At 41.1% G+C, this 15,967-nt stretch overlaps 1 protein-coding gene across 2 annotated transcripts in view; it reads right to left on the bottom strand.

Moving 5' to 3' along the window:
- lpgat1 (lysophosphatidylglycerol acyltransferase 1) overlaps positions 1 to 15,967 on the bottom strand; it is a 78,692-nt gene that overhangs the window by 34,744 nt on the left and 27,981 nt on the right. For both annotated transcript variants that reach the window (XM_034699900.1, XM_034699901.1), the window contains 3 exons: positions 15,598 to 15,716; positions 11,623 to 11,718; positions 2,760 to 3,039 (listed from right to left, as the gene is read on the bottom strand). In XM_034699900.1, coding sequence (XP_034555791.1) covers positions 2,760 to 3,039; positions 11,623 to 11,718; positions 15,598 to 15,716 — 495 coding nt within the window. The remainder of the gene's footprint in view (positions 1 to 2,759; positions 3,040 to 11,622; positions 11,719 to 15,597; positions 15,717 to 15,967) is intronic.

Below are 15,967 nucleotides of genomic sequence, written 5' to 3'. Positions count from 1 at the left end.
GGGTCCGCTGGGTAAACTGAGTGTGGCCAGGCATGAGGGACTCATTGTATCTGTATGTTTATGGCACTTAACATAGTGCTTCCCTGCCGGGGACAGTTCCAAGAAGTAGGTGCACTAAAAGATCCGGATAATCTAGCGCGGTAAAGCTTGAACTTTCAAGTCCACCGTGAAAATGTAGGAGGTGCATGACTCCCTCTTAAAACAAAGTTCTTCTGATCAATGAAGAAAGGACAGTATTCTCCACACACGAATGCTTATCATTACCCTTCAATCAAGTCATTTAAGAAAAAGAATGTAGTAGAGTTCTTGCTTTAAAGCTGCTGTTGGTCGGAATGGTGTAAAAAAACGTTACTTTTTTTCTGCTGTTTGGAAAAAGGTCATAATGCCCATCGGTACTCACCGGTAAGTGGAGTAATTTGAGACTACTGTGAAATCTCTGTGTTTTCCAATGCCTTTGTATTAGGGATGTACATTTTAAGTATTTTCCGTGATCGATTTTTGGAAATGTTAACGATCAATTATCTATTAATTGATTAAAAAAAACATTTTTATTCTTATGTCAAAAACAAGGCCAAATACGTTGTTTTCCCGCTAAATTGTATTTTCTACAGCAACAAAAGGCATATAACTGACAGGATTGAATACGGGCACACGTTTGACACGCAGAATATCAACGATCAGGCTCATTAAAATATTCTCCGCGGACATAATCTTATAAAGTGAAGGCTCATAATACTAACAGAAAAGTACTTCAGACTCACAGTGTCCAGTTTTCTGTCTACTCGTTCTTATTGAGTAAAATAAACATGCGTATTCGGTCAGGTGTCAGCCAGGAGTGCAACCGGGTCATAATCAGTCTAGCTGGAGAAAAGCCCAGACGGCTCTGATGTTGCTGGTCTGTAAACGTAGCGTACCTGAATTTCCCACCTGTCTGTTGCCTTCGTATCCAAAGGTGGGAAATATCCTGTTTAAAGCTGTCAACCTTTGTGTCCGTGTTGTTGTTCGCAGCAGTTTTGTATTGATCCTTTTAAAAAGCGCACGTGGAGACCTGACGCACAGCCGCAGCCGCCAGCTGAGCGTCTCCGCTGTGCGCAACACCTTTAACAGCTGATTCACATCAAAACATGCTTTAAACTTAAAACACCTCCCTGATAGCTGAGTGTAATATGAGACCACATGATGTTTGTTCCACGTGATGGAAAATTGATAACAAAAATGTGTGTTTCGAGTAATTTCTTAACAATCAATTAAGCGATAATCGATTAATTGTGGTCATCCCTACTTTGTATCAAGCAATGTTATTATTCCCCTTGTTATTCCCCGTTATGACGGACCAATTAAAGCCAATCTCCAATCCTCTGTCCTGATTGGTTAAGGGGCAGCCACTACTACCTCCTTTGATTGGTTATGAGTCTAGCACTATCATGATTGCGCACACCAATATGTGTTTGGGGGCTAAGAGGAATCTGGTTAGAAGGGGCAGTGTTGACATTCAAAGCCCCTCCCTCTGAAAATATGTTTACTCGGTGACTACCAACAGCAGCTTTAATGTATCACCAAAATCACAAAATCACCCAAGTAAAATGTCACAATCTTTCCTGTTTTTAAATGTTCCCTCAAAGACTAGATATAAGATTTAATATCAGACGTTTAAGCGGTGGAATAAAGTTGGGTCCCCTTCATTACCAAAAAGACACCTGTATCAAAACCTGGATCTGAAGCAAACCAAGACAATTTGGACAAAAAGAAAAAGAAATGTTCAGATCATTTGAGTTTACTCTAAAATGTTCTTCAATGATAGTTCTCTAAACTACTTTCAATAAAACCAAGTGTCAAAAACTGCCAATGTGCCTTGTGAAGGTCGCAAATTCAGTTATCTTCCTGCTCAGTGTCTTTATTTAGGGCCGGTCTCTTGTCAGACAAAATACTCCCCTGCATATCACCACCAGGGTTTCAGGGGCCTTGACGCAATTTCAAGCACCTCCATGCATGTCATCATTTTCCACTCCGGTTAATCTTCCCCATAAGTCACCTTTTATTTAAAAACAGAACTCTCAAAGGACACAGAGGTGATGATTTAGTGCTTTATGTTTGAAGCATGCTTCTTCCCTGACCTCCTAGACAACGTGAGACTGTCAACTATAGTACATAGTACAGCCAGAGAGTTCACAGAGGCTGTGAAGGGAGACAGAACAATGATCTTTGGGCAGACTTCCACTAAAGTTGCATGCTATTCTTTTAGACCACATATACAAAGTACATCCTGAACATTTGAAAAATTTCCTTCGAGTTCAGTGTTTTAAAAAGACATGAAACCTTTCCAATTAAGGTACATCAGTCGGGGGAGAATGGTTGTGTTTTAAGGTGTAACTGGAGACAAAGTTGAAAACCAATATGGAAGACATTGTTGGCTGACCTTGAGACCTATTCATGCACTTCTTTTTGACTTAAATTCAAAAAAATTGGTTAAATAAAAACACTTATTAGGGGCCTCTAAATCTACAGTACATTAATGGCAATAAAGACAAGTACAGTTGGGTGCATAAGCTCCATGTCATTACCACCTGAATCTTCTTGTAACTCTTAAATCCAGTCATAAAATTGCCATAAAATACGCCTATGTAAATCCACTTACATAGTCCACTCACGAAACACTGTTTTGATCAAAGTTGATCCCACGAGTGTTTCAGTGAGAGATCAGGGAATCATAAGATTGCCACATGGAAACATTTTCATTTGCAGTTGTGCGTGTTATTCACCTGTCTGGTTAGAGGTCCCGGTCTCTCCGCCCACGCTCCCGTTCTCTTGCTGGGCCGACACGGTTTTCAGGATTACGCGCGTGGCCCCTATACGAGGCAATGTGACGTGGGTCAAGTCGGGTAGAGAGTTTTTCTTGGCGAACAACTGGCTGGTTTCCCGCCGCTTGCGCAGGAAGCCACCCTCAGGGAACAGCACTATCCACTTCCTGTCTCGGCTGTGGTAGTATTTGTCTAGGTGATCTTTCAGGTAAACCAGCTGCTTGTCTCGGTGAGCTTTACCCTGCAGGAGGACAAAGGATAATAAACAATAAGGATTATTTATAAACAACGTAAGGATCACAGTTTTTTATTTTAAATGGGTGTAAAAGTCATGAGAGCAGTTTCCAGAACTTTTCCAGTCATTCCCAGCTCTTTAATCTAGATTTACTGTGCCGTGATCGTATTACTCCACCATAGACTCTTTCTAAAGAAGCTCCCACCTACTGAATGGCTGTTACAACGCCTGCCTCCTGCCTAGCGACAGATGGGACATGGGTCAAACTTCAAATTTAAATTACATGTCAAGTTTTTCTTCAACATTTTGTTTTTGTTCTTGTAATTAGTTCATGTCATACTGAATTATGTTCCACAATTCTTTTTATGCAAGAAATATTTTTTTAATTACTTATTTGATGCTATAGTGAGAGGAATAACACCATGATTGACAACTCTGTTGACACGTGGCTCCTGCGTTGCTGAGTTTAAAGGATTAGCAGAGCAGAGGAAGAACATATCAAACAATTACACAAGAGTGTACTCATTGAGCTTTGTTTTATCTACAAGTTAAATGTGTGTTTTGGTTGGTGGAGGAGATGGGACCTCAATACTTCAGTCTTTAATAATGTCATGGTTCAAAATGTCAGTAATGTCATAGTGTTTATTTTGGCCTCACTTTGTGCATCTGGAGGAGCTGGAGACGCATCATCCATCTTTATGTACAGTCAAAGGCCTCCACCAACTAGACAACTTGAAGCTTAAGGCCGGTGGGTACACACTACAGGATAATCGGGGTGAGTTTTGTCCCGATCTCCCCCTTATGATCAAAGCCAGCAAAGGCCCGATTGTCTGATGTTTGCAAACGACATCGTGTCTGATTTTCCTGTGGTGTAGGGTGTTAATAAGAGTGATTTTGTCCGGTTGGCGCCCCTTGGAAGGCCTCAGACAGAGAGATCGTAAATAATGAACATGTTTAATATTTGCAACTAGAAATCCTGTAGTGTGTAGGATGCTGCGAGAGGAGCCGAGCACGCACAGTGTGTAATGAGCAAAAGCCAATCAAGATGCAAGCTGACTCAGCTGACTGACGGAAGAGGAAGTAGAAACAAACACAAACATGACACCGGTGAAAACAAAAGTCTCTTGGGCTTTTTTCCATAATCGTTTTTCTTTTTTGTGTGTGTTTTCGTAAAGTTAGAGGCCAAAAACAATCATTATGGCTTCTTCCTGTTCGTCCGCCATGTCCGTTTACACCGAAGTCACGTTTTACTACGCGAGATTTGGAATATTGTGCGTGAAGAACCTGATACTCTCTGCTGAAGACTGGGTTAGTGTGTGATGTACTCCGTAGTGCACACCACACACTATAAGATCAGAAGAGAGAGATCTTGTGTGGTCTGTCTTTTGTTGTCATGATGTGTGTGGTCTCTAAATGTGTGAAGGTTTGAAGAATCCTGTAATGTGTGCCAGCCTTTACATCCATGTCTGCCTGGACTCATACGGTATGGGACTTAATAAAGGTTTGAAGTGTATTTTTGTGTAAATAAGTTTCACCATATTAACGTGCGTCAAATCAATACATCTTCACTTAGAGACTGCTTCTATAGAGGAGTACAGAGGACTGCCAGACTAAGATCTTTGACCTCTGGATCTACTCCATTTCTTCTGCAGCCCAAGTAGATGTTTTATTTACATTCCCTCCAGGCATTGCTGGAATATTACATTAAAGAGACTTAGGCAGAGATACAGACAACCTTAAAACGTAGCTCCTCGGGCTTCAGCTATTGCTAACAAGGAGGCATGAAAAAACAGGGTCTCAGAACTAGGTGACTACATTCAAAACCAATGCAATTACCCCAAACAAATTGATCGATTTTCTTTATTTGCCCTGAGGAAAGAAAATGAATTAGCCTGAGAGCTAAATGTGTTATCTTATGAAGAATAATGTTTTCTTTCTCCCCGCATAAAAACAACTAAACAAATAAAGACAAGCTAGCACAAATCAAAACAAGAGTTGGATGCAATAACACCGTGGGGCACTCAGAGTAGCTTTAATGGCACAATTGAAATGGATGCGAACATGATGGCCTTGACAACATTAAAAGCATTAGCAGTGACGGCTGGAGGAGGAGCAGGATTGATTTCTAGTTAGGCCCAGTCAAAAGCCATTTTAAATGCATTAGTATAACTGGGCTGGACTCTGTATCTGTCATGTGAGCACACACAAGCTGTGTGTGCTTAAAGTGATGACAACACAATGAAAACGGTGAAAAAATAGAAAAAAAGCCTCACAGATTCGAAGAAAGAGCAATAACACATTCCTAATAGTGACTTTTGTAAGGTTTTAATGAAAGTTGTCCTCCAGGATGTTGATGTTAGAGTTAAGAAGTGTAGAAGTGTGGAGTCCTTCTCCCGTTTCCCCCTGTGTCAGATAGTTTATTCACAGCTGACAGACTTTGATTTATGAGGACTTGTATAAAAGTGAGAAACCTACTGATAAAAAGTGCGTACACGTAGTTTCTGTTCATTTGGCATGTACACTTAAACTATCACAGTCCAACACTAAATGCCGTCTTCAAAAGGGTTATTTGGTTATTTAGAGGGGCTGTAGATTTAACTATTTGATCATATATAGACAGGTGTTCTTCCATTTATTGCTATAAATGTGGTGGATGAAATATAAGACACAGCTGTAAGTGTAAAGGAGTTGATTGTGTTCACATGGTGGCCATTTTCATGTGACGCCACACCGGAGGTGGGACATTTAGTCAGAATTTAGTGAAGTCTGAAAATGGCAAAAAGGTAAAAGATAAAAATACTTGTGGATCAGCGTTTACCTCAGAACAAATCAACAAACGAGCTGATGAAATTGTCAGAATTGAAACAAGCATACAGAAAATGGAATCAAGCTTATAGCCACAATGTTGAAGGTAACACCACTGCAAAGGTGATATACAAATTTAAACCAGCAACAATGTTACAGCTACTGAAGTAGTCTGTTAATGGATTAGTCAACCTGCTAGTTCAATCACGAAGAAAAAATATCTGGCATTATTGATTCACTGATACCTGCTTTGATGCTACAGTGATGTGAAAATAACAGAAGAGAGCTACATGGTTAACTTTCCGTTGTAAGCTTAAAAGATACAGAGTTTGACATTAGGCTTATATACATTTGTTTGAAATGAGGGATGAGAACTAGATTTAATTTACCCCTGTTCATATGTATATGTGATTCTCAAACATGTGGTAATGAATTAACAGAATGCTAATATTAACTGTGTAGTTAGTATGATATAATTACAACATTTGAGACTCACTACTTTCAACCCTGAGCGTGGAATCACAGGAAAATAGATGCCCTGTGAAAACGATTTGACCATTGTTTTTAGCTTGATTATTCATGATATGATGGATGCGAATAATGGGGAAACCAAGCGGCAACCTCCGGTCTCAAACGATGAAGCCCATGTGGAATTGTTATAAACTGCAATTCTTCGAGAATGAGGCTGGCTGCAGAAACACCGAAAACCACATAGACCCCACTTTGCAGCATTAATAAACATGTTTACAGCCTGGTTCAAAAAACGGCTTGGCTCTATGTATCATTTCTCTATCGGCACACACTATACGGGGGGCTGGATTTTTTTCTAATGCGACGGTTCAGAAGATATTAAGATTAAGAGTTTTTGCCCAAATAAGGACGTGAACACATAGCTGTTGGCTAGGAGGCTCAAGCCCCGCCTCTTTACGTTACATTATGACTGGTTGAGTTCTGCATTTCCAATATGGCTGCCGCCAACAATTGGCTTCAAAACAGCGCTCAGGAACAGATGGGTGATGTCACAGATACTACGTCCATTATTTATAGTCTATGGGGAAAACTAACAAATTCAGGTAGCTCAAATACTTTGGTCAGAAGTGTGTGGCAAAGTGAATAATAACATTCACAGGGGGGTTGCTAAATCTGGCGAGAAAGCACCAAAGCAAAATTGAATACCAGTTGTCAAAAAACATGAATGCACATTTTATAATGTGAAAAGGTTTTTAGGTGAGGAGATTTGGCTAAGGAAACCTATTTAACATACTTTCTCTAAAAAAAATCTATCTATTGGGCTTTTACTTGGAGAGGAAAGAACAGTGAATAGAGCAGGAAACTGGGTGAGAGAAAGGGGAGTGACATGCAGGAAGAGGGCCGCAGGGCTTGAATCAAACCGGGCCGCCTGCTTAAAAGGACCACAGCCTCCGATCATGGGGCGTTCTCAAGTTCACCACTGGGCCAAACTATGTCTGGACAATATTGTTGAAAAGCACATCAAAACTGATTACTGATCATTTCTCAACAACAAAACACTGTTCTGGTGTTCCCATTTGGTGCTCATTCTAACTTAAACCTGAATTGAATCTTAACCCAATTATTAGAGATAGACCAATATGTTTTTTTCAGGGCTGATACCGATACTGCTAACCGATAACCGATATTTGGAGCTGATATTCATGCGGAAGAGCACGTCTGTGTTGCGGCCATAAATAGTGCAAAAACAAGCTGCCTTTCTGGCAGCAAATTAAAGTGCTGAAAAAAATCCAAGAGAAGCGTACACCTAAACAGAAGTGAGTACTTGGGTTGGAATCATTCCAAATTCCCTAATCACGTGGCAGAAATGACACCGTCTGCAGAAACGGTAACCTAGCTTGCGTTTCATTTCTCCCTGCAGTTTCTCATTGGCTGATTGGCTGTTACCGTGCTGTGGCTCTGTGTGTAACTAATCTGATGGTGCTGTGGGTGGGACAATGCTGGAGACAAAGTAGTGACAGCAGACAGAGAGGCGCGGCTGCATCAGAGCCAAAATAACCCAGTTTTAAATTGATCTCTTATCGGCCGTCTGATTTTTAGAAAAAAAAGCTGATGCCGATATGCATCAAAATGCCAAATATTGGACTGGTCGATAATCGGTCTATCCCCACCAATTATTCTACTTCACAAGACCTTCTTTGTTTGACAACCTGTTATTAGATTTGCCATATAGCATATTTAAACATGCACTAACTTTACATTACCTCTCTTGTCACTTTGGCGGAGTGAAGTGTTTTATTACAAGATGGCTGAAAAGAGGACAGGAACATGTTGATGCTCACTTTTAACTACCTCTACGTTATTTCAATGTACTCCAATTTGCGCAATGGTATATCCTTTAACTAGAAAACAAAAATGAAGTATTTAAGGAAATGCCTCTTTGGTGTAAGGTCTCCATAGTTTCAGAGGTTGATAGCTCAGACACTACCAAGCAAAATAGTTCAACCAGAGCTCTGTATCACCAGTAACTGTGCTTCTGCCATGAAAGCCTGCTGTGTAGTGAGGTGCATAATGATGCTGGAGACATGTCTGCCAGCCTGAGCGGGCAGCAGATGCTTGGGAGGACGGGGCAGATGATTGCAATGCATTGCGGGTGTGTGAAGTGTTTGGTCGAAGGATGTCAAGAGCACATACACAAGGATGCCAGTGGGGATCGCAGGGAGAGGATGGTGGAAATGGTGGAGTCCACTAAGGCCAGCCTTCCTCTACAGACTGTCTGGCTGTTTGCAGGCTCGTGGTGCTTCACCCTCGGCACAGTGCCCGATGTGAAATTCCACAGGAAAGCATTTCCATGACCTAAAAAGTATAATTCCCCATTGCCTTGGCTGTGATGTTTCTGCAGCTCAGAACGTAAGGCAGGGATATGTGTGCTTTTTTGTTGATTGTGCAAAAAAAAAAGGAACATGAAGTAATGATTTTTTAAACTATTATCCCACAGGATGAGGTGCCTGGTCCTGATTAGCCCCACAGAGAAATTAGAACATCTCATTGCCAACATCCAAGACGTCAGACGTACACAAACAAATGCATATGAAGTTTCGTGGAACCAAAAGCATCCATGTCCCGAGGTCAACTACAGTGTCTTTAATAATCTGAGGTGACACTTAGCAGACAACGAGTGGTACATTTTGCTTATTTTATTTCTAAATAATAAAAAAAGAGTCCTCAGCTTTCTCATATCATTACAGCCCCCTAAACTGTGACAGAGAGGTAAATGTAGAGCTGGGCGATATGGCCAACTTAGTTTTTTTTAATTATTATCCTGATCCCACAAAACCCTCCATAAACTTCAACTGGTTCAAAATTCAGCCGCCCGTATCATCACACGCAACGCCTCCATCCACCACATCACACCCACCCTGCAACAGCTCCACTGGCTCCCCATCACAGACCGGATCAACTACAAAATACTTCTCCTCACCTTCAAATCCATACACAACCTCGCCCCTCCATATCTCTCTGACCTCCTCCATACTGCCACACCCGTCCGTACCCTCAGATCCTCCTCCTCCATCCACCTCACTGTCCCCCCTGCTCGCCTTGTTACCATGGGGAGCAGAGCCTTCAGCCGCTCTGCTCCCCAGCTCTGGAACTCTCTCCCACCTGACCTCCGCAACACAAAGTCTGATTAAGCATTCTTTATTATCAGATAATTACAAACTTATACTACAATGTGCCGCTGTATTTGTAATACCTTTGTTTTGTTTTTTTGTTCATAAGAAACAGTGAAAAATGCTAATATTAGAGTTTGTTACAAGGGAGTCACACTCACTGGCCTGGCGCTTGCTGAGAGTCCACCAACACTCATTTGGGACTGTAATTTCTTGCTTTCAGTGTGTTCTAACTGGTGATATTGTTTCAAATAACGGAAAGGGTTTGTGGTGTCTGTAGCTGGCACGTCCTCGGCACAGTTTGGAGTGCCAGCTGCTATGTTTTTGGTCCAACTGTAAATGTAAATAGCCAAAATATCTCCACACTACAGAAGTTAGGTGGCCTTTGGCGTTGGTGATGTTTTTCGCCCTACTTTAAACTTGTAGGTACTGCGTTTTCCTCACTGTCAGTTATTTCAGCTGTGGTTCCGTTCCTCTCCAAATGTCTGCAAGCCTGCATACTTCTATCCCTGCAACATGATTGGCTGTTTGTCTTCTTCTTCTCTTTAATGTTGGGTGGCAACTAGCGTTTAAAGTGCATTAGCGCCCCCTCCCTTTCCAGTATTTGGGTGGTGTAATTAGAGGCTTGGTGTAATTATCACTTATTGTTTTATCGCCCAGCCCTAGTTACACTCTTCGCACCCCTGTCACCTGACTCAGGATGTTTAACTCACTCTGCCTCACTCGTAGTGGTCACCTATCAAACACTTTGTGTGTTGTTAAAATATATTGTATTTGCAGTGTTCCCACTCTTTTCCAAAGATCATTTTCCAGGACATTTCCAGTGAAGTTTTAATCTCTCTCAGAGATTTAAAAAAGTTTTAACTGTTTTCCTGCGTGGCGATGTCTATTGTGATCAGCGATGTCTATAACGTGCAGTTTCTGTGCAGCTGTGTCGCTCTGTTTGTTTTTACGATAAGGAGTTTGCACTCCTACTAGCTACAGTGCAGGGAAAGTTGTGAGGCACAGACCTCTGAGCTCTCTGCCCGATTCTGCTGGTCACTCTTTAACTTAAATACAGGACTCTTTGAATCAAAAGAGCACTCCACAAGGTTAATTTACCATAAAACATAAACAATATACCCCCGATTTCTCAGCTTTCAATGAATGGGGATGTGTTTTTTTAATCATGTCGCATGCAGTCATGATGGAATCATTTTCCAGGACAAAATGTGATTTTCCAGGACATTTTATTTTATCTCCCATTTTCCAGGTGTTTTCCAGCACTGGAAAACTGGTCAACTGTTTTCCAGGTTTTCCAGGTCGCATGGGAACCCTGATTTGACTTTGAAATGGGAGCTGCAGCAGTCAACTACACATTTGACTTGGTTAGCATGTCTGGACTTGCTGTCTGGCAAATGCTAGCTGGGCCTGCTGTCTGCAGTAATCAGACTGATGTCATGTATTTTTTTTCAATCTGCATTACAATTACAGTCTGTCAGTCTGATGACTGTTATGTAATTGTTTGTCCATTACTCTCTACAAAATGTCAGGTCAGAGTTTTTGCTGGACTCTGTTCTGGAATTAACCTCTTAGATTTGAAGGATATTCTAGGAACTCCCTGCCTGGCAGTAATCCTGTCTAGTCTCCATGTGTAGACTTTTCAGAGGACACCGCTCTGTTCCAGCTGCCCTGCAATAAAGGGTTAGTGTGACCTGGCCCGGGCTGCTCAGCCCTCCTACTCTACTCTCCACTGGTGTTATTCCTCTATCAGAGGACAGCACGGCCGTCAGAAGTCCTCTAACATTTTTATTGTCCAGCTGGGACAAGCAGATGGGAGCAACTCCTCTTTTGAAGAGAGCAGTAAAACAAGCTGATGTAGCCAGGATGTTGAAAGAGTTGGGCTGTTGCCTCAAGGTTTACATAACAAACCTGAGACATTTAGGACAAACAAAGTGAGGGGAAATGATGATCTATGTTCAAGCATCAGATTTTGATGTAGCCTTTCTAGTCATCTCTCCGGCTGTTTATAGTTTTACTGTGGAGTGTTTTAATATGTAACTTCTCAGGTGTGCCATTAAATCCAAACATTAAAATACAACCTGGAAGATTTCACTGTATTTAAAGTAAACCCCCACAGTTAGACCGTATGTGTTTCTCTTACCTGTCTGATGAAAAAGTCCCCATGGATCAGGGATACTAGGCCAAAGTTTGTGTATTTGAACACATGGTCCATCAGCCACATCATTTTTCGTACCACCTGAAAAAAAGAGGAGGAGGAGACGCATTAAAGATGTATCACCAACCCATTATTATTTTGCATTCAACCACATTCTTTGGTGAACAACAGTAGGTGACTTTTGTTTTGGTTCCTGTGCCCCGAACTGATTCACAGCCCCTCTGAGCACTTCCACCCTCGTGACCTGCACTGACGCAGCTTTGGCTTACTGTCCTTTCACTGCTAAGAGGATAAACCGGGCCAGGGATGCAGTTGTTGAGGCGGATCATGACAACATGTTTTCTGTAGCACAGCTTTGCAGCTCCGGTGCAGTGCCAGCCTCAGCCAGACCACAAACAAAAAAAAAGACAACAACAACAACACAAATGACCCTGTCGTCAGAGAAATTCACAGCCAGCCTCCAGGATGGTTTGAGTGGCAGGACTGAGACCTTCACTTTGTGAAGACGGAGTCAAATAATTGAAACTTTGAGAGAAAAGTGGCAGACTCTACACTGACGGATAACACTTTTCTCCACTGTGATGCCTTTATTATTTTTTTGGACTGAGCTCTGCTGTAGACAATATTTACCAGGAATAACAGCCATTTCTGCGCGTCTGTACGTTAGGTTATCAATGTTGTTACAATATCAAACAATGCAATTAAGATAAGCAGCAACACTCATATATCCCACCCTGGATACTTTTAAATCACGTCTTAAAACTCATTTTTACTCCCTGGCTTTTAATACAGCATGAGAGTTTGTGTTGGTCTCTGTTTGTCTTTTCATTTACTGTATTTAAAATTGTACCATCATTTATTTCTACTGTTTGTATTTCTTGTGCAGCACTTTGGTAACCTTGTTGTTATGGCTGGACTGATTGTGACCCGGTTGCGCTCCCGGCTGACACCACTTGAGTACCTAAGTGAATGCCTTAAAATGTATGTCCCCAACTGCTGCCCGAGATCCCCCGGCAGGTCCCTCTTGGAACTCAAAAGGGCAAAGTTAAAAACCAGAGGGGACCGGGCCTTTGTAGTCAGGGCCCCATCACTCTGGAATGACCTGTCGGAGGAGATCAGGCAAGCCACATCCTTGACTTTTTTAAATCTCTTTTAAAAAAACACTTTTTGAAATGTGCTTCTATTTCTTAATAATAATCACTGACTTTTGAATTTCTGCATGATTTTTATTATTGTTTTTACTTAACTCATTTTAACTCTCCTTACCTTTGTCATGTGCTTTAGTGTTTTCACTTGGTATGTCTTGCACTCTGTAAAGCACTTTGTAAACATATTTTTAAAAGGTGCTATATAAATAAAATGTATGATTATTATTATTATTATTATTATTATTATTATTATTATCATTATTTTTATTATTTGTTTTTCACGCAAGAATAATAATGTTTTTTTATTGATTAATAGATAATTAATCGTTATCATTTCCAAAAATCAATGACAAAAATACTTAAAATGTACATCCCTGCACTGGAGCATGCTAACATAGCAGGAGTATGACGTGATGAGAGATGGACTGTTGTCCCTCCAAAAAAATTGGTGACACACTTTTCAGCTTTTGACAGCAGCACCTGTATCACGTTCTCTTCCCTGTAACTTTTCTGTGAGCATTTAACTCAACCAGTCCTGTAACTCTGCCCACACTGATACTGTGTTACAGTTTCAGGCTGGTCTGTTATCTCGATGTGGTTCTCTTTCTCTTATCTCTTTCACTTTGGTTCCTTCTGTGCCGTTTCACCACTTCCTTGTCCCCTTTTCTCTGCTGGTGATTGGTACGCCGTTAAACACCAGTAGAAGGTTTTGTGGTTGGGAAATACCCTCACTATTGTTTACTGACACTATTATGAACTCTAGTTTTTTTTACACTGTCAACAGGAAGAGGTGAGATCGTGAAAAGTAAAAATGGCGTGCTGGAACTTCTTTACGTTGATATGTTTGATATGTGTGATCCGGTTGTCCCTAGAATCACCTTTGATATTCAGAATTTGTCAAGGGATGTTGACAAATCAGAATCAAGTAGCTAACACAGCTGTGCAGTTAGCATTTTTAGAAATTGAAGGCAATCATGTATAAATATAAAATCCTAAACTACTTTAGTACTCATGCCCACCACAATTAAACAATCAGCTGACCAACAAAACCTGATGACCACTTAGAGAAACCACATTGATCAGTTGACACAAAGTGATTGACACCAAGGTCTGGGGGTGAACTCTGCAAAGCGTGTCGATATCCCTGCATGAATGCAACAGTTTCCTCTCAGGTAAGCTGCTTGTTTAAAAGTAGTAGTACTCTTTGATATAACAGACGATAGTATGTTAGTATCCAATTTAGGGATGCACATTTTAAGTATTTTCTGTGATCGATTTTTGGAAATGTTAACGATCAATTATTGATTAATCAATGACAAAAACATTATTATTCTTATGTCAAAAACAAGGCCAAATACATTTTTCCCCCTAAATTATATTTTATACAGCAACAAAAGGCATATAACTGACGGTACTGAATACTGGTACATGTTTAACACTGATTATCAACGATCAGGCTCATAAAAATATTCTCTGCGGACATAATCTTATAAAGTGAAGGCTCATAATACAAACAAAAAGTACTTCAGACTCACAGTGTCCAGTTTTCTGTCTACTCGTTCTTATTGAGAAAAATAAACACGTGTATTCGGTCAGGTGTCAGCCAGGAGCGCAACCGGGTCATAATCAGTCCAGCTGCAGAAAAGCCCAGACGGCTCTGATGTTGCTGGTCTACAAACATAGCGTACAAGCAGTTCCCACCAGTCTGTTGGCTTTGTATCTAAAGGTGGGAAATGTCCTGTTTAAAGTTGTCAACCTTCGTGTCCGTGTTGTTATTGTTGTTGTGTATTGATCCTCTTTTAAAAAGCGCACGTGGAGACCTGTCACTCAGCCTCAGACGCCAGCTGAGCGTCTCCGCTATGTGCAACACCTTTAACAGCTGATTTACTTCGAAACATGCTTTAAACTTAAAACACCTCCCTGATAGCTGAATGTAATATGAGACCACATGATGTTTGTTCCACATGACGTAAAATTTAAAACATGTGTTGTAACAATCAATTAATAGATAATCGATTAATTTTGTGCATCCCTAATCCACTTATGCAACACAGATGCTGCAGAACATTTATTGTACATGTCAAGTCTGCATGACGCATCTCTTTTTATGTAAGACGGTTGAGTAAAGTTTCACTTCCTCTCATTTTGAAAATGATCAGTGTGAAAGAATGCAAAGCAGCCACCGCTCGTGTCCTTGCACATCTGTTGTCGTCCTGTCTGAGAAAACTCCGGTGGACGCTCCAAACTCATGCTTTGTGATTTGAATGCAGTAAAACCACAGCACTGATCTGCCCCAGTGTCTGCCTCTGTGTTGACTGTTTTGACTGGAAAAACGCATCATCCCATCACTGTGGCGCTCTCCTGATCTAAAAACAGAACTCCCTCCTGCTGTATTGACTCTGGAATGCACAAACATTACAACTTCGATACCTCGCCTTTTTATTTGAACTGGACTTGTTCTTATAAACACTTCAACCTTGAACATCTTTTATTTGGTTGAAGAAGTAGACAGTGGAGATACTGGCTAACCTTTGACAAACATCTTTTAAACACACATTCTTAAGCAAGGCTTCGAGGGCTTTTAGAGCAATGTGTGCAATTCTCAAGGAACTCCTTATTTGCAATGACAAAGACTACAAACATGCTCAGACAGCAGCCTTTTCAGCACACTACAAATGGTGCCAAGTACCCTGCAGGTTCAAAATACTGCACGGCTTTTATTTATACTGATGTGACCCCCGTCAACCCTGTTTTATTTTTGGATTTCCAAAACAGGATACAATGAGGCAACACATTTTCTCTCCGTTCTTACCGTGCCCTTGTCTTGCAGGCACATCATAAGGGTGCACACGTCTCCTGTGGATTGGTGGTTGACGATGACCATGGCTTCTTCTTCGGAGATGGGTCGCACGTCGTCGCCCCATTCTGTTACTGCAAGGCAAATAAAAAGAGGGAACACACTCTGGTGAAGCAGGCTGACAATGATCTCTTTGTAAACAAACAAAGTTACTGTTTACATGTTGTTGTTTAAACACACTCAGATATTCAGATAATGAGATAAGGGTCTACTGTGAGGGGCGTACACGTCACTACAAAACTGACATGAAATTCAACACATTTGTTCTAAACACAATGGAATGTCTGAGATAGGTGTGGTCCACTCTGACCAACAATACAAAATA

The sequence above is a fragment of the Notolabrus celidotus genome, chromosome 13 (assembly GCF_009762535.1).
Source record: "Notolabrus celidotus isolate fNotCel1 chromosome 13, fNotCel1.pri, whole genome shotgun sequence".
NCBI lineage: Eukaryota > Metazoa > Chordata > Actinopteri > Labriformes > Labridae > Notolabrus > Notolabrus celidotus.
Note: the sequence above shows the minus strand (reverse complement) of the source record. Positions and strands in the feature narration are given on the sequence as shown.